Below are 19,524 nucleotides of genomic sequence, written 5' to 3' on the forward strand. Positions count from 1 at the left end.
ACTGGCTGTTTATTAATACGTAAACCAGTACAGGAAAAAAAGAATTGTGGTCAGCATAGAGCAGACATGATTACATCGCACGGCAGGGCAGGCTTCTGACAACCAAGTCCAGCTCCTGGCCTTCACGTCTGGCTGAGCTACTAAGATTGGTGGAACCGTTTCTACTGACAGGAGAAGGCACCTAGGTGGGTTACTGACGCCTTAAAACAAGTTGCTTTGGGCTGATGCCAAACTATCGACCTCTGCCATTCCTTTGCATTCATCTGCTGCGTGGAGAGAGCTAGCCTGCTGTGTGGGCAACAACTTGCTCTCCGTGTTGTACTTCCCTGGCTTTCACATCATGTAGACAGCTAGGACACAACATCCATGGTCCATTCTGACCAATGCAGAACCTCCAGGCCTAGCTCATTAACAGACTCCTTCAGCGGACTGGAGGACAGCCTCCATATGAAAGACCGGAAGAACTGAAGACATTGGAGTAGAGTTAGGCCTTTCAGACTATCGAGTCTGCTCCGCTGTTTCATCATGGCTGATCCATTTCCCTCTCAAACCCATTTTCCCTTTAACCTTTGACGCCCTATCTAATTATTTGGTGATGCGTTGCCTGAGCTGCCTATTCAAACATCCAATGTCAGTCCATCCTTTCTGAGATAAGGGGCCCAAAAATGCACACAAGACTCCAGGTGAGGCCTCACTACTGCCTTATAAAGCCTCAGCATTACATCCTTACATGCAGAAAGACTGGAATCCTCTCTCTCACTCACACTGACACCAAGCTGTCTGGCCAGGGCAAACATCTGCCAACAGGTTTGGTTGTTAACTTGAAATCCAGCTCACGTTCCCAACCTCCGAACCAAAGCCCTGCTTGTGCTGAAGGCTAAAGCAGTGAAAAGACCCGTTGGCGTGACCCTCCGACGTTCCTTCAAAGATATCCCTGCAGCTGAGGGCAGGAGTCCTTTAATAGAACATACAACAGTATAGTACAGGAACAGGCCCCTCGGCCCTCAATGTTGTGCCAGAACAATTAAATTAGTAATCAATTAGCTAACTAAGCTCATCTCTCCTGCCTACACAATGTCCATATCCTCCCATCTTCCTCACATTCATGTGCCTATCTAAACGTCTCTTAAAAATCTCTAATGCATCTATCTCTACCACCACCGCAGGCACCCACCACTCTCTGTGTAAACGATCCGCTCTCACATCTCTGAAATTACCCTCACTCACCTCCTCCTCTCCTTGGACTCCCCGCTCTGGTTCTCTGCCTGCTCTGGATCTTCTCATCTCGAATTGCCGACGGGACATCGAATTCATCACTCCTTCACTCCTCCACTGAATGCACTGCCCTCTACTCTCCCCGCACCAATCCCAACCTGACCATCAAACTGCCTCCAAAGCCAGTCTATCCTTCCTCAAGTATGGAGACCCGAACTGCATGCAGTACTCCAGGTGCAGCCTCACCAGTACCCTGTACAGTTGCAGCATAACTTCCCCGCTCTTCAATTCAGTCCCTCTAGTAATGAATGCCAATACTGTATTCCATTTGCTTTTGTGATAGCCTGCTGCACCTGCAAACTAACCTTTTGTGATTCATGCACAAGTACTCCCAAGTCCCTCAGCACAGCAGTATGCTGGAAATTTTCACCGTTTAAATAATAATCTGCTCTTCTATTTTTCCTAACAAAGTGGATGACCTCACATTTACCAACATTGTACCCCATCTGCCAGACCCTTGCCCACTCACTTAACCTATCGATATGTATCTCTCTGTATCTTCTGCACAATTTACTTTTCCACTCAATTTGGTATCATCAGCAAACTTAAGCGATACACTACACTTGGTTCCCTCTTTGAGATGGTTAATATATATTGTGAACAGTTGCGGGCCCAGCACCGACCCATATGGCACCACTGCTCACCACTGATTGCCAACCAGAGTAACACCCATGCATCCGAACTCTGCTTTCTTTCAGTTAACCAATCCTGTATCCATGCTAATACATCACCCCAACTCTTTGCATCCTTATCTTATGGATAAGTCTTTTATGCAGTACCTTATCAAACACCTTCCAGAAATCCAAGTAAATAACGTCCATCTGTTCCCCTCTATCCACTGTGCTCGTTATATCCTCAAAGAACTCCAGTAAGTTTGTCAAACAGGATCTGCCCTTGCTGAATCCATGCTGCATCTGCCTGATGGATCCATTTCTTGCCAGATGCCTCGCTATTTCTTCTTTAATGATAGCTTCAAGCATTTTCCAACTACAGATGTTAAACTAACTGACCTGTAGTTACCTGCATTAGCCTACATCATTTTTTGAACTGTGGCGTGACATTCGCCATCTTCTAATCCACCAGAACCTGCCCACAGTCCAGAGAATTTTAGTTTATTTTCTTTCCTTATTCCCTTTCTTTATTAATTGCTTGATGGGTCTTTGTTGCTGTTTGAAATTTTCCCAGTCTTCCAGTTTCCCACTACTCTTGGAGGCTTTCTATTCACACGCTTTTAGTTTGACGCCTTCTTTAATTTCCTCAGTTATCCAAGACTGGCTCTCCCCACCCTTACTGTCCGTGCTTTTAACTGGAATATACTTTTGTTGAGCACCGTGAAAAATCTCTTTGAAAGTCTTCCACTGCTCCTCAATAGTCCCACCATATAGCCTGTGTTCCCAGACTACTTTTGCACCCTCCATTTGTATGGGAAACTGAGTCATACTGTGATCACTCTTTCCGAGAGGATCCCTAACTACAAGATCACTAATCTTACCTTTCTCATTGCACAGGACCAGATCTAAGATAACACATTCTCTTGCAGGTTAAGTAACACGCTGTTCAAGAAAGCCATCATTTATGCGTTCAATGAAGTCCTCCACAAGACTGTCTCGACCAATTTGATTCACCCAATCTCTGTGCAAGTTAGTCTCCCATGATAACTGCTGTTCCATTCTCCCGTGCCTGAGATATTTCTGTTTACTGCCTGTGCCACTGTAATGTGATTATTTGGTGGCTGATCGACAACTCCCACTAGGGATTTTTTTTCCATTACTGTTCCTAATCTCTACCTAGATGGACTCAACGTTCTGCTCCTTAGATCTTATATCGTCTCTCACTGTCGCACTGATCTCATCCTTACAGCGCTACCCCACCTCCCTTACCTTCCTGCCTATCATACCGTATAACCTGATATCCTTGGATATTTAATTCCCAATCTTGACTTAGCTGAGGGGTTGCTTTGAGCTGAGCTGTAAATCATCTACAAGATGTCAGCTCAGCTGAAATCATCTACATCTCGTAGATTAAATCATTCGTCCCACCTAAGACGACTTAGCACGTCAACCAAGAGAATGGTTATCAAACTGATTGTTCATTTGTATCAATAGTCCATTGACTTGGCCGGAATGGTTATCAAGCTGATTGTTCTTTGTATCCATAGTCCATTGACTTGGCTGGAATGCTTATCAAATTGATTGTTCTTTTGTATCGGTGGCCTTATAACCTCTGACAATTCTGACATCAGGCAGTGAATTAGTTGAACTGCTGGGGAGATCAGAAAGGTTCTCTCCCTGATGTCAGGTCCAAATTCACTCACCGGCTGAGCTCGAAGAACTAAACGGGTGGAAAGATAAGTAACGATCTTTTTGTACTGTTGTTATTTGATCCAGCAAAGTTACGTTTACAAACCTCCTCTGCACCTTTCCAATCCTGAGGCAACCAGAACGCGACACAATTGTGTTGTGGGTAGTGGGGAACTGGTGTGGGATCAGAAAGAGGGCGATAGGATTGAGGAGGGATTATAAAGGGGTAGTAGAGAATGTGGTTAAGAGCATAAGATGCAGATCAGAATTAGGCCACTTGGCCCATCAAGTCTACTCTGCCATTTGATCATGGGTGATCCATTTTTCCTCTCAGCCGCAATCTCCTGCTTTCCATATAACCATATAACAATTACAGCACGGAAACAGGCCATCGTGGCCCTTCTAGTCCGTGCCGAATGCTTACTCTCACCTAGTCCCATCTACCTGCACTTAGCCCATAACCCTCATTCCTTTCCTGTCCATATACCTATCAAACTTTTTTTTAATGACAAAATTGTACCTGCCTCTACCACTTCTACTGGAAGCTCATTCCACACAGTTACCACTCCCTGAGTAAAGAAGTTCCCACTCTTGTTACCCCTAAACTTTTGCCCCTTAACTCTCAACTCATGTCCTCTTGTTTGAATCTCCCCTATTCTCAACGGAAAAAGCCTATCCAAGTCAACTCTATCTATCCCCCTCATAATTTTAAATGCCTCTATCAAGTCCCCGGTCAAACTTCTACGCTCCAAACAATAAAGACCTAACTTGTTCAACCTTTCTCTGTAACTTAGGTGCTGAAACCCAGGTGACATTCTGGTAAATCTCCTCTGTACTCTCTCTATTTTGTTGACATCCTTCCTATAATTTGGTGACCACAACTGTACACAAGACTCCAAATTTGGCCTCACCAATGCCTTGTACAATTTCAACATTACATCCCATCTCCTATATTCAGTGCTCTGATTTATAAAGGCCAGCATACCAAAAGCTTTCTTCACCATCCTATCCACATGAGATTCCACCTTCAGGGAACTATGCACTATTATTCCTAGACCACGCTGTTCTACTGCATTCTTCAATGCCTTACCATTTACCATGTATGTCCTATTTTGATTAGTCCTACCAAAATGTAGCACCTCACACTTATCAGCATTAAACTCCATCTGCCATCTTTCAGCCCACTCTTCTAACTGGCCCAAATTCTCTGCAAGCTTTGAAAACCCACTTCATTATCCAAAATGCCAACTATCTTAGTATCATCTGCATACTTACTAATCCAATTTACCACTCTATCATCCAGATCATTAATGTATATGACAAACAACATTGGACCCAGTACAGATCCCTGAAGCACACCACTAGTCACCGGCCTCCAACCTGACAAACAGTTATCCACCACTGCTCTCTGACATCTCCAATCCAGCCACTGTTAAATCCATTTTTCTACTTAAATATTATACCTAACGATTGAACCTTCCTAACTAACCTTCCGTGTGGAACTTTGTCAAAGGCCTTACTGAAGTCCATATAGACAACATCCACCACTTTACCCTTGTCAACTTTTCAAGTAACCTCTTCAAAAAATTCAATAAGATCTGTCAAACATGACCTTCCATGCACAAATCCATGTTGACTGTTCCTAAACAGCTACCCTGTCTATCCAGATAATTATATATACCATCTCTAAGAATATTTTCCATTAACTTACCCACCACTGACGTCAAACTCACAGGCTGATAATTGCTAGGTTTACTCTTAGAACTTAGCAATTTACTCTTAACTTTACTCTTAGAACACCTCCACCACCATCGCCAGCAGCTCATTCCACGCACTCACCACTCTCTGCATAAAAAGCTTAGCCCTGACATCTCCTCTGTACCTACTTCCAAGCACCTTAAAACTGTGCCCTCTCATGCTAGCTGGGAAAAAGCTTCTGACTATCCAAACGATCAATGCCTCTCATCATCTTATACACCTCTGTCAGGTCACCTCTCATCCTCCGTCGCTCCAAGAAGAAAAGGCCGAGTTCACTTAACCTATTCTCATAAGGCATGCTCTCCAGTCCAGGGAACATCCTTATAAATCTCCTCTGCACCCTTTCTATGCTTTCCACATCCTTCCTATAGTGAGGCGACCAGAACTGAGCAGAGTACTCCAAGTGGGGTGTGACCAGGGTCCTATATAGCTGCAACATTACCCCTCGGCTCTAAACTCAATCCCACGGTTGATGAAGGTCAATACACTGTATGCTTTCTTAACCACAGAGCCAACCTGCACAGCAGCTTTGAGCATCCTATGGACTCGGACCCCAAGATCCCTCTGATCCCCCACACTGCCAAGAGTCTTTTTCTTCATTAATCTTTTCATTGATTTAAAAAAAGCTTAAATACAAATCAAGAGGAGAATTCATTCAAATATATATATCGGTAACAATATAATCCAAGATTAAGATAGACATTGTCAAAATCATAGATATTGTTAAACTAGTATAAAATATATAATAAAAAATGAAAATAACAATTGTCTTAGCAGTTTATGAAGAGAAAGGAAAAAACATTGGGTTTTAAATGAAAAGGAAAAAGAACCCACTACACTAAAGAAACAAAAAAAAAGAGGACTGGGCAGTCCATTTTCAGGATACGATCAAGAAAGAAAGAAAGACTTTCTGATGAAATCTAAAACTTTGAAAAAAAGACTGAAAGAGTAATAAATAATTAAATGAAAATATTGGATAAAAGGTCACCGTATTGCTAAGAGCCTTACCATTCATACTATATTCTGTCATCATATTTGACCTACCAAAATGAACCACCTCTCACTTATTTGTGTTGAACTTCATCTATCACTTCTCAGCCCAGTTTTGCATCCTATCAATGTCCCGCTATCCACACTATCCACAACCCCGCCAACCATTGTGTCATCAGCAAATTTACTAACCTAATCCTCCACTTCCTCATCCAAGTCAATTGGTGGCCACCAAGAGGTCCTGGTTTCTTCTGCTGAATGGACTGTAGGTGCTCGTCAAAGTGGTCTCCCAATCTGGGCCGGGTCTCACAGGTGAAATGTTGCCTCACCTGGAAGGACTGTTTGGGCCCCGAATGGTAGTGAGGGAGGAGATCCAGGGGCAGCTGTGGCACTTCTCCTGGTGGCCACCAATTTTAATTCTACCTCCCATTCCCATTCCAACATGTTGGTCCATGGCCTCCTCTACTGCTGCGATGAGGCCACACTCGGGTTGGAGGAACAACTCCTTATTCCGTCTGGGTAGCCTCCAACCTGATGGCATCAACATCAATTTCTCCAGCTTCCGGTAATGACCCCCCCACTTCACCATTCTCCATTCACATTTTGCTCCCTCACCTTATCTCCTTACCTGCCCATCACCTCCCTCTGGTGCTCTTCCCCCTTCCCTTTCTTCCATGGCCTTCTGTCCTCTCCTATCAGATTCCCCCTTCTCCAGCACTTTATCTCTTTCACCAATTTCTCAGCTCTTTACCTCACCACTCCCCATCTCCTGGTTTCACCTATCACCCACAACCTTGTACGTCTTCCCCACCTTCTTACTCTGATCTCATCTTTTTTTTTCTAGTCCTGATGAAGCATCTTGGCCCAAAACGACAACTGACTGGTACAAGCTGACAGGAAGGTGACAGTAACTCAAATCACCTCACGTTACAACAGTGGTGTGCAGAAGAGCATCTCTAAACACACATGTCGAACCTTGAAGTGGATGATGAAGAATACCATTTTCACAGTACCAGTAATATTGAAAAAAAATATAACGTTGACTTGCAGTCTATGCAGAAGTAAACATCATGGTACCTGCAGCTGCCTAAATTGACATACAGTGGCAGGAAAACGTTTGGGCACCCCGGTCAAAATTTCTGTTACTGTGAATAGTTAAGTGAGTAGAAGATGAACTGATCTCCAAAAATCATAATGTTGAAGATGAAACATTCTTTTCAACATATTGAGCAAGATTAGTGTATTATTTTGGTTTTGTACAATTTTTGAGTGAAAAAAAGGAAAGGAGCACCATTGAAAAGTTTAGGCACCCCAAAAGATTTGAGTTCTCAGATAACTTTTACCAAGGTTCCAGACCTTAATTAGCTTGTTAGGGTTATGGCTTGTTCACAGTCATCATTAGGAAAGGCCAGGTGATGCAAATTTTAAAGCTTTATAAATACCCTGACTCCTCAAACCTTGTCCCAACAAACAGCAGCCATGGGCTCCTCTAAGCAGCTGCCTAGCACTCTGAAAATTAAAATAAATGATGTCCACAAAGCAGGAGAAGGCTATCAGATGATAGCAAAGCATTTTCAGATAGCCGTTTCCTCAGTTCGTAACGTAATTAAGAAATGGCAGTTAGCAGGAACGGTGGAGGTCAAGTTGAGGTCTGTAAGACCAAGAAAACTTTCCAAGAGAGCTACTCATAGGATTGCCAGAAAGGCAAATGAAAACCCCTGTTTGACTGCAAAAGACCTTCAGGAAGATTTAGCAGACTCTGGAGTGGTGGTGCACTGTTCTACTGTGCAGCGACACTGAAGAAATATGACCTTCATGGAAGAGTCATCAGAAGAAAACTTTTCCTGCATCGTTACCACAAATTTCAGCATCAGAAGTTTGCAAAGGAACATCTAAACAAGCCTGATGCATTTTGGAAACAAGTCAATGGTAGAATTGAGTTTTCTTCAGTTGGCAATTCTTCTAGAAGTGCCAGGATTTGTTTTCCTCAAAGACCATTTCTATATTTTAAAGATTCTTTGCTTCCTGCAGGGAGGAGGTGTGAGGCTATTTGGCTAACCATTGGTGGGAAGGTAATTTAGATTAGGAATCAATTAAAGCCAATTGTACGGACAAATGTCAACTTTCCCCTTATTATTCTTTTGCCTCGGAGAACAATTTAGAGTGATTTCTTTTTTTTAATCCTAACTTGCCCAAAGAGGTGAATATTAATGCACTGGGATCACGAATGTAATTCTGTGTCGTTTTCTTTTCTGTGTACATTGGAACAAAAAGTCTGTCAGACACAACTGTTTCATTCAATAAATCACAAGACCCACCCCAACTGAAATTTGTGGCCAATGATTATAATCAATGATGGGAAGGTTCAAATAATGAAGTGCTTCAAATATTTGGGATAGCATGTTTTAATTAGTTTTAATCAGTGGCTGATGTCATCACAGTGGGTCATGACATCACAATGGCTGATGTCATCACAGTGGCTGATGACATCACAATAGCTGATGACATCACAGTGGCCAAATCAGAAACCATGAGAAATATTTTGATATCAGATAAGAAGCACAAACTGTTGTGTCTCAGTCTTCAGCTAGGAAATAATAGAGAGCTAAAGAGGTGATAACTCCCGAACAAAATGGGGTTGAGATGGACCAGATGCTTGCTCAGGCAGGATGAAGAGGAAAGATCTCAGGTAATTCCAAACTTGTCAGCAAGTGTTCAGTGTCCAGCTGGCCCCCGTTTTTTGGAACGTTCACTTTACGACTCCTCGCTGTTGTGAAAGACCAAATTAGTTACCGGTTTTCGCTGACAAGAAGGTGTTTTCACTATTACAAAAAAATGCAGCATGCACCCCGAGCAGCGAGAGTGGTGAAAATAGCGTTCAGCGTTTCTTGTGAAGCGAGCCGTTATAGAGGCAGCGCGCACCCTGAACAGCGAGAGTGGTGAAAATAGGGTTCAGCGTTTCTTGTGAAGCGAGCCGTTATAGAGGCAGCGCGCACCCCGAGCAGAGAGAGTGGCGAAAATAGCGTTCAGCGTTTGTTGTGAAGCGAGCGGTTATAGAGGCAGCGCGCACCCTGAGCAGCGAAAAGTGAAATAGCGTTCAGCGTTTGTTGTGAAGCGAGCCGTTATAGAGGCAGCGCGCACCCCGAGCTGCGAGAGTGGCGAAAAGCCAAGCTTCTTCCCCGGGAACTACACTCAGCATCTCAGCATTAAGCTGCCATAGCTTTGAACTGCGTGAGATTTTCGCTACAATTGACAATGCTGCAATGATTGCAGAAAAGTATGACTTTAACTTTGAAAGGGCACGTAGGTTCAGGGCAGGTTTGCAGGATGTTTTGAGTGCTTACAAAGAACTGTCTGATAGAAAGATGTGTGAATGTTCCAGCGTGCTGGCTGTCTTCTTGACTCTGCTAAGTGAAACTACGCTGTACATCAGTGGTCCCCAACCTCTGGGCCGCGGACCGCTACTGATCCGCGAAGCATGCAGTGGTGCAGCGATAGCCGGAACGCACCCAGAAAAAAGCCAAAATAAACAAGCTAATTAATTAGGTGCTGCCTGGCATGTAAATGTCGGCCCAGATCAGAGACGATGCAATCAGCACCTAATTAATTAACACACATAAAAATTGCTGGTGTACGCAGCAGGCCAGGCAGCATCTATAGGAAGAGGTGCAGTCGACATTTTGGGCCGAGACCCTTCGTCAGGACTAACTGAAGGAAGAGCTAGTAAGAGATTTGAAAGTGGGAGGGGGAGGGGGAGATCCGAAATGATAGGAGAAGACAGGAGGGGGAAGGATGGAGCCAAGAGCTGGACAGCTGATTGGCAAAAGGGATATGAGAGGATCATGGGACAGGAGGCCTAGGGAGAAAGAAAGGGGGAGGGGGGAAGCCCAGAGGATGGGCAATAATGGATGGGGTACGAGGGGGAGGTGGGGCATTAACGGAAGTTAGGGAAGTCACTGTTCATGCTATCAGGTTGGAGGCTACCCAGTCGGAATATAAGGTGTTGCTCCTCCAACCTGAGTATGGCTTCATCTTTACAGTAGAGGAGGCCATGGCCATATCGGAATGGGAATGGGACGTGGAATTAAAATGTGTGGCCACTGGGAAATCCTGCTTTCTCTGGTGGACAGAGCGTAGGTGTTCAGCGAAACGATCTCCCAGTCTGCGTCGGGTCTCACCAATATATAGAAGGCTGCATCGGGAGCACGAGACGCAGTATACCACCCCAGCCGACTCACAGGTGAAGTGTCGCCTCACCTGGAAGGACTGTCTGGGGCCCTGAATGGTGGTAAGGGAGGAAGTGTAAGGGCGTGTGTAGCACTTGTTCCGCTTGCAAGGATAAGTGCCAGGAGGGAGATCGGTGGGGTGGGATGGTGGGGACGAATGGACAAGGGAGTCGCGTAGGGAGCCATCCCTGTGGAAAGCGGAGGGGGAGGGAAAGATGTGCTTAGTGGTGGGATCTCGTTGGAGCTGGCGGAAGTTACAGAGAATTATTTGTTGGACCTGGAGGCTGGTGGGGTGGTAGGTGAAGACAAGGGGAACCCTATCCCTAGTGGGGTGGTGGGAGGACGGGGTGAGAGCAGATGTGCGTGAAATGGCAGAGATGCGTTTGAGAGCAGAGTTGATGGTGGAGGAAGGGAAGCTCCTTTCTTTAAAAAAGGAGGACATCTCCTTCGTCCTGGAATGAAAAGCCTCATCCTGAAAGCAGATGCGGCGGAGATGGAGGATTTGCGAGAAGGGGATGGTATTTTTTCAAGAGACAGGGTGAGAAGAGGAATAGACCAGATAGCTGTGAGAGTCTGTAGGCTTATAGTAGGCATCAGTAGATAAGCTGTCTCTAGAGATAGAGACAGAAAGGTCTAGAAAGGGGAGGGAGGTGTCGGAAATGGACCAGGTATTCAAGGACTCGGCAGCTAACCTCAATGAGTATGCCTCAGCTGTCACAGACTTCTTTGGAAATGCACGGAGAACTGTGTGTCTCACAAGACGATCCGGGTATTCCCTAACCGGAAACCATGGATGAATTATGAGGTCAAATCCCTTTTAAAGGCTAGAGCTGCGGCTTTTAGGTCCGGGGATACCAGTGGCTACACAGAATCCAGGCGTGAACTCCGGAAAGCCATTAGGGGCGCCAAGAGGCAATATCGAGCCGAGTTGGAAGCCCAGGTTAACCAAAGGGATGCCAGTAGACTATGGCAGGGTCTAAATGAGATCACTGGGCACAAAGAAAAGGCTGGGAATTTCTTGTGTGATTCTTTCAAGGGTAACATGTTTGAGATGAACATTAAACTTTGAGGGTTTGGGCTAATAGGTTGCAGCAGGTTAGTGAAATATATGGAAGGATATAATGGGATGCATTGAAAGGGCAGGGAGGGGGCAATCCAGTGGATGGATGTACAGAATTTAAGTTGCTGGATGTTAAATGTTTGCAAGCTTCCTGCCCATCTAATCTTTATTTTATCAAATCAGAAAATACTAACAGCTCGGGAACTAATCTATTTCCATTCTCTTGCCCTTGTGCAGTCTGCTTCCTCAGAAGACAGTGCCCCTTCATCAAACGAAGCTGATAGAAAGACTAACACCAGCCCTAGTTTACAGTCATGCCAAGGATCCTGCAGCTCGTCTGACGAATCTGTATCCATGACACAATCAGGTATGAAGTTTCTGACAGCTATGTGTGAGCTTTTCAGTATTTATACTCGGTAGGTACTCACAGAATTCCATGTAAGCACAGCTAACATTACAGCTCAGTACTGATGGGAGAGTCTCAGCAAATCTAGTTGCTCATGAAGGGTTGCAATTGTCCATATCAGCAGAATTGTATTCAGCTGCAAACTGTAATCTCGAGGCCTGGTCTATCACTCCTTTTGACCATTACTATCAAGCTAGGGACCAATGCCAGTTCAGTGGTGAGTATAGAAAGAAGTTTTACAAGTTGCATTGGGTGGATCTGAACTGAATAGAGCTGCTACACAGAACCATCAGCTTGTTAAATGGCAAAAGCAGCATGCAGTAAACAGATGCATCACACACAATGCTGGAGGAACTCAGCAGGCCAGACAGCATTAAAGGAAAAGAGTAAACAATCGATGTTTCAGGCCGAAAACCTTCACGACTGGAACGGAAGGAAGAAGGAGTCAGAAAAAGAAGGTGGGGGAAAGGAAGGAAGAGATACAAGTTGGCAGGTGATAGGTGATACTGGGAGAGATGGAGCGGTTAAAGTAAAGAGCTGGGAAGTTGATTGGTGAAAGGGGTAAAGGGTTAGAGTAGGGGGTATTTGATAGGAGAGGACAGAGGACCATTGAAGAAGGGAAGGAGGAGGAGCCCCAGTGGGAGGTGATGGGCAGGTAAGGAGATGAGGTGAGAGAGGGAAACGAATGGAGAGGAGGAGGAGGCAGTTACTGGAAGTTTGAGAAATTGACGTTTGTGCCATCAGGTTGGAGATCACCCAAACAAAAAATAAGCTCTTTGCCGCTCCAACCTGAGGGTGGCCTCACAGTGACAGGAGACCATGGACTGACATAATGGAATGGAAAGTAGAGTTGGAATGGCTGGCCACCGGAAAATCCCGCTTTTTGTGGCAGATGGAGCGAAGCTGCTTGACAAATGTCTCCCAGTCTGGTCTGATCAATATATAGGAGGCAACACTAGATACTATAGGTGATCCCAACAGACTCACGGGTGAAGTGTCGCCTGGCGTGGAAGGGCTGTTTGAAGCCCTGAATGGTAGTGAGGAAGGAGGTGTAGGGGCAGGTGTGGCCCTTGTTCTGCTTGCAAGGATAAGTGCCAGGAGGGAAATCAGTGGGGAGGGATGAGTGGACAAGGGAGTCGTGTAAGGAGTGATTCCTACGGAAAGATGTGCTTGGTGGTGGGCTCCCTTTGGAGATAGCAGAAGTTGCAGAGAGTTACGTGCGGGATGCAGAGGCTTGTGTGGTGATAGGTGAGGACAAGAGGAACCCTATCCTTCGTGTGGCGGCAGGTGGAAGGGTTCAGGGTGATTTGTGCAATGTGGTTGAGGGCTACGTTGATAGTGGAGGAAAGGAAGCCCTTTTCTTTGAAGAAGGAGGATATCTCAGTTGTTCTGGAATGAAAAGCTTCATTCTGGGAGCAGATGCAGTGGAAATGGAGGAACTGAGGCCAGGGAATGGCATTTTTGCAAGTGATAGGGTGGGAAGATGTCTTGTCCAGAGAGCTGTGAGAGTCAGTGGGTTTGTAAAGAGTATCAGCAGATAAACTGTCTCCAAAGATGGAGACGGGATCGAGAAAGGGGTGAGAGGTGTCAGAAGTGGGCCAGTTGAGGGCAGTGTGGAAATTGGAGAAAGTTGAGGAAATTGATGAGCTCAGCATGGGTGCTGGAAGCAGGACCAATGCAGTTATCTTTGTAGCGTAGGAAGGGTTGTGGAGTGATGCCCGTTTAGGTTCGAAACATGGACTGTTCCACGACTGTTAACTCTCTTCCGTAGCTGTTGCCTAGCCTGCAGAGTTCCTTCAGCATTTTCTGGGTATTACTTTGGATTTCCTATATCTGCAGATTTTCTCATCTTCAATGAAGAGTTCAGCAGTTCCCCAACCAATGGATCTGATCAAAGTTCTGCCACCCTGGATCACACAGTCGTGATGGTGATAGGTTAGCTAACATGAGGACACTTCTCCAGTGAAGATCCCCACCTTCAATTAAACCAGAGCCTGGAATGAACTTTGTGAAACTATATTCAACTCGAAGAACTGAGTGAATGATGCATCTGTGCTTCCTCCCAAAGTCCTCACTGTTATAATGGTAGTTTTCAGCCAAATCAAAGAATGAGCGAGTAGCAGGAACAGCAATAATAATGAAAATGGACAACCTCCGATGTGTCGTGCTTAAAGTTGCACTTCAGAACTAAATGCCTAGCAAGCCAAGCATATCCAGTACAGGTCTGTCAGTGGCAACTACATGTCCCTAGTTACGTTCTATCCACCAAAAACAGAGTATATCCGATCTGGCTAATTACTGTCCAATCATAAAAGTAATGGGAGGTGTCACCAACTGTGCTCTTAAGGGACATTTGCTCTTCAGTAATCTGTTCCCCCATGCCCATTTTGACTTTCCAGGGTCAGAGTTAGTGCAGTATTTACAGGTGATTTGAGTGACTGCCTTTAATGAGGCTGTATTTGACAGGGTGTGGGATTAAATAGCCCGAATCAAATTGAACTCTGGAAATCAACATGAAAACTACACTGGCAAGATTTGTACCACACAAAGGAAAAGGTTTAAAAGCAGTGGTCAGTGAGTTCTAGCTTTGGTTAGTGAAATGTTGCATGTAATCTATTTTGCAGCAAGTGTTTCTCTGCCTATTGATGCAATGCTCACCATTAGCTTCGATTTTTTTAAAAATCTGATTTTATATTTAAATTGTTTCCTGATGTTTCCCTGCTTATGATCTCAATGAGTCCACAACTGTATTTGCTGTTGAGAGTGTGAGCCACGTCTCCAACGAGGCCGTGACTCTGGCCGGTCGGTGTCCGACGAGGTTGGGGCTTTATGTGCGTAATTGGTATTTTGGGGGATATCAGTTATTTCTTTCCTTCCCTGTTTGCCCTTCATCTATTGGCTTACTGGGCCAATTAAGAAGACATTTAAGAGTCTATTGCCTTGCTCAGCTGTGTGTTAGTAGTATTCTGAGCTTTAAGAGTGCATTTAGTGAGTTATGGATCTGATTGCACTGTACAGTGACAGCTTTTGATTATATTTACGGGAGAATGGTACCAGGAGGACAGTGTCAAAATCAAAATGCATTTCCTGCCACTGGGGATCTCAGGACATGTGTGATAAACATAACAAAATCGTATGTGAGAGTTTCCATTTAATTCTGGCAGCTATTAATGCATTGAATCAGGTGGATTTTAATTCGAAATTTAAGCTTCAAGTAGCAATAAATGAATAGAAACTGAGTAAAATTGTTAGTTGATTTCACCCCGCTGAGGTATGTATTTTGAATGATAAATAATTGGTTGAATTGGAAGCTATTACCTATTATAACTTTGATTTGATTGCATCCTGAACAGAGAAAGCATCTGAGCAGAGTGATATCGAGGGCAGGATTCATGCACCTAAAGATGATCTGAGGAAACATAAACCTATTGTAAACAAATTGAAGAAAGGGCAGAAGCTTCGGAAGGAGAGATTGAAGGCACAGGAGGTCAGTCTCATTAACGAACTAAGGGTAAGATTGTCGTCGTACTCACCTTGACTGCCCTGCCAGTCTTTGATTAGGGCAATAAGAACGTTGTATGTATATACTACCCCAAAATCAATTTGCTATCCACAATATTCATTTTTTAATTTGGAAAATTGTTGAGGAAATTCAGTAACACACATCAAAGTTGCTGGTGAATGTTTATGTGTGTTGCTTGAAATCCTAGCATCTGCAGATTTCCTGGTGTTTGAGGAAATTAAGTGCATGATTATTCAAAGGACTTGATCTACCTTTATTCTTTTTGTTTCTGTTCCATTGCTGGAAAATCCTTTATATCACCCTCAACTCATTCTTAAGGCCCTTTGCATTGCTATATTGCTTCTGACTTTCAAAAGTCTTTGAAAAGTATGCAGCATTCAATAGTGCGTTCGGTTGTCTTTCCCCAGTTGCTGCTATTCTCCTGCTTTGTATCTGCTATGTTAAAGCAGCAGGAGGCAATGCTTTCTGAAAGTTTGGGGAAATCTGGATTGTTGCAGTCTTTACAATTTATTTTTTACAGCATTTAGCCAAATTGATTTGCCATCCTCTGAATATTTTCAGTTGTCAGCCTTGATTAATTTACCAACTAAAATTGGATTGATTAAGTTGAAAATGCTTTTGCTGATTTGTTGAGTTTGCAGCCACTGTCTTCGTATGCCGATGGAAAGCTGTTTCCAATATCCTGAGACATATGTGAATTTTGGACTGTACTTCATATTGGTTTCCTTCAGGTTTTGGTGTTTTGTTAATTGTGGCTGGTTGGTGGGTGGGTGAGCTGTAAATATTTTGTGTGTAAGGTGGGGTTGGGGGTTTCGATGTTACTGTCACTGGTCTGTTTTGCAGGCGAGGGGGTCGGGGATTGTTATTGTTTCTTTTCTTTGTCGTACTGATGGTGGGGAGAGTTGGTGTCTTTTCTTTCATCAACTCTCATGGTCTTTCTGTATTTCAGGGCTATCTGGAGAAGACAAGTATCAGAGTTGTACGTGCATACTTTGACAATAAAATGAACCTTTGAACATTTCACCGTTTTCTTTCTCTTGTATTACCAGTCCTGTGACGAATCGATTAAAAGGACTCCAGCAAAACTAAGCAAAGTGTCCAGTTCCACCAAACCACAAATCAAAACCCCTTCCTCCATTGCTGCTGAGAAGCCCAAGGCTAAACCACTTTCTCTACAAAGGTAATGTCACTGGGCAATACAGCCTTAGTTGGAAAAGGACTTCTCAGAATATTGGTAGTATGACTGTTTTATAAGTTAAACATAATGGGATGCCTTCTCCCCTATTGAAAGTACTTATTTTTAAATTAGGTTGCACGTGACTGTTGTTCATTTATTTAGCAGACTTCTTTAAAGAGTAGTACAGTATTTTCTACTGAGGAGGTGGAGCATGAAACAATGACAGTGACTTTTGAAATATTATTTCAGTAATTTTGTTTCTCTCTTTTTAGACACTGCTTCACCTGCTGAATATTTTGTCATTCTCTTTACATTTCCAGCATCTGTGATATTTTGATTTCTGTTTTCAAAAAGTTTACTAAATTTCTAGCAGGTTTTCTTTCAAGAGCTGATTGTTCCATCCAGTGACATAATTCATTCTATTCTGCAGTTTAATGATAATCTATGATATTTGCTGTGCTCCTGAGTCTGTGGGATTTGGCTCAGAAATGTTGTGAGTGGCTTGCTGTAACACGCACGGAATCAGGCAGAATTTGTGAAAAGAAAAGCAGTCTGCAATGTCGATCTGCGATCCTTCGTCACTGCAAAATTCCAAAGACAATATGATATTTATCTGCCAAGCTCTTAAGCTCAAAATTAGTTTTCTACTTTTTGTTTTCAGGGCTGAATCTGAAAAGAGCTGGAAATCGCTTCCTGAGGGTGAAGGATCTAATGTGTCATTGAGTTGCTTTGTTAAAAAGGGTACGTCTGCATCTCAAAATGTTCTCTCTGTAAACACCTGAGATGACACATTCCAAAAACACTTGATAAAAGAAAGTTTTTTAAGTTGAAAGTTTACAAGTATAAACACTTTTAAAAATTAGTTGAACAACTAAATTGTGTTTCTAAAAATAAAACCTACCTGCCTATTTCCTAAGCCAAGCTCATAGAACCATAAAAATAAATATGTTGGGAATTGCATCTGTGATGGTCAAGAAAAGAGCTACCCATTCTAATTCCACGTCCTACCTCAGGCTCTGTAGCCCAGTTGATCACAGCGCTTCAGATATTCATTTACTTTTTAAATATGAGGGGAAGTATTTCAGATCCCTCTACCATCCTCTGAGTGAAAATACTTTTAATACTACTAGCAGTTACGATGGACCTCAGTTTTTTTTTAACCCCCTGTTCAGGAAATAAGCCCTTCTCATTTCTGCCATTTGATCCTCCCAATTTTATACATCTCAAGACTAGAAAACAACCCAAGCTTATCCAATCTTTCCTCCATAGCTACAATTTTCCAGGCTTAACATTATCTCTTGTAAGACCGACCTGGGCTCCCACAATCCAGGCTATTCATATGGTACGGTATTGAAGGATTACTCTACCAATAGAGATGCAATGGTAACCGGAAACCTGTCTGGTTTTATCAATGTAACAGATAATGTAGTCCTAATTTTAAAAAGAAGTAGGAAGTGTTCTTCCTCCAGTTCTTGCCAATGTTTTTCTGGCAACCGACACTTAGAACATTATCTGGTCTGCAATCTCTCCATCACTTCAATCACTTTCAGTTACTTGGCCCAGATCACTTTATTTTCACTATGGGTTTAGTGTTTATACATTTTCATCCCCTTCCAGGAAGTCCTTAATGTTCTGCTTCTTTCTAGACAACAGACCTCATCAGTTCCCCTTCATCACCATCTTTCCTCACCTGGTAGAACTAGTTCTTACTCTCAAGTTTGACTTAGGTTTCTCCCACTTTCTCCAAACTAAAGGTGAAGCCTCGGACAGTTGCATGGGCCCCAATTAAACATGCCTTTTCAGCAGTTATATGGGACAATCCATGTTTCAAGCCTTCACTAGTAACGCCTTGGCTTCCTGCATATGGCGTGCACGCAGTAGCTTCATTTCGGGTACAGTGAACCAGATGCCCGATATGTTAACTCCACCTGCTCTCCTTGCTAATCTCCAGGGTCCCAAGCTTAAACCTCTCAGGCTGGGGATTGCCCTGCAGGTGATAGGGCATGGTCCTCAATTTCTCAACTCCCAGCATGCCCAGTAACTCGTAGATGAGTCTACTCTCGAAGTCCCATCCCTGGTCGCTATGTATCCGCCTGGAGAAGGCCATAATGCATGAAATACTTCTCCCATAACACTTTTGCCACCGTAGTCGCCTTCTGGTCCTTGATAGGAAAAGCCTGAGCATATCCAGTGTAGTGGTCCGTGTTGCTGGCATCGGGTTCTATAGACAGGAAATCCATACACACCAGGTCCAGGAGCCCTGCACTCTGCAGGTATGACAGAGGAGCTGCCTGCACAGGCAGTGTCTTCCAGCGTATGCAGCGAATGCACGACTTGCAGTACTCTTCAACCTCCAACTTCATTCAGGGCCAGAAAAACCATAGGTCTTGTCCACCCCCAAATGTCCAGGATCATCATGAAGTGAACTCAACGCAATGCTCCGATACTTCTCAGGCAGAACCAGCTGGCAAGGCCGAGGTCGGTCCGGGGCTGACATGACCGGTATAAAATTTGGTTCTTTAACTTCAAACGAGGCTATTCTCTCAGTAATGGAGGTACTGAAGCTGGTTTTGTCTTCTCCGCCTGCGCCATATCCCCCTTTCCAAATACATACCAGATAGTGCCAGTGCCCGGATCACCTCACTGAGCAGCTGCCACTCCTCCAGAACTCAATTCCGGCAGCTGCTTGCTCTTCAGAGCAGTCAGGTTACAGTAAACTGGAGGTAGGGCATCATCAGAAGCCCCCAAATGATCCACTGCTCAATCCGCCCTTTCCTTTTCGTCGGCCTTCACGGTGATGGCAAACTGA

At 44.0% G+C, this 19,524-nt stretch overlaps 1 protein-coding gene across 1 annotated transcript in view; it reads left to right on the forward strand.

The window, feature by feature from the left end:
* The first annotated feature begins 12,412 nt into the window (after positions 1–12,412).
* LOC140203607 (serine/threonine-protein phosphatase 2A 65 kDa regulatory subunit A beta isoform-like) overlaps positions 12,413–19,524 on the forward strand; it is a 56,340-nt gene continuing 49,228 nt past the window's right edge. The window contains exons 1-2 of the mRNA XM_072269655.1: positions 12,413–12,473; positions 15,369–15,526. Of these exons, the coding sequence (XP_072125756.1) occupies positions 12,413–12,473; positions 15,369–15,526 (219 nt within the window). The remainder of the gene's footprint in view (positions 12,474–15,368; positions 15,527–19,524) is intronic.

Source organism: Mobula birostris, chromosome 10, assembly GCF_030028105.1.
Source record: "Mobula birostris isolate sMobBir1 chromosome 10, sMobBir1.hap1, whole genome shotgun sequence".
In the NCBI taxonomy this organism is placed as follows: Eukaryota; Metazoa; Chordata; class Chondrichthyes; order Myliobatiformes; family Myliobatidae; genus Mobula; species Mobula birostris.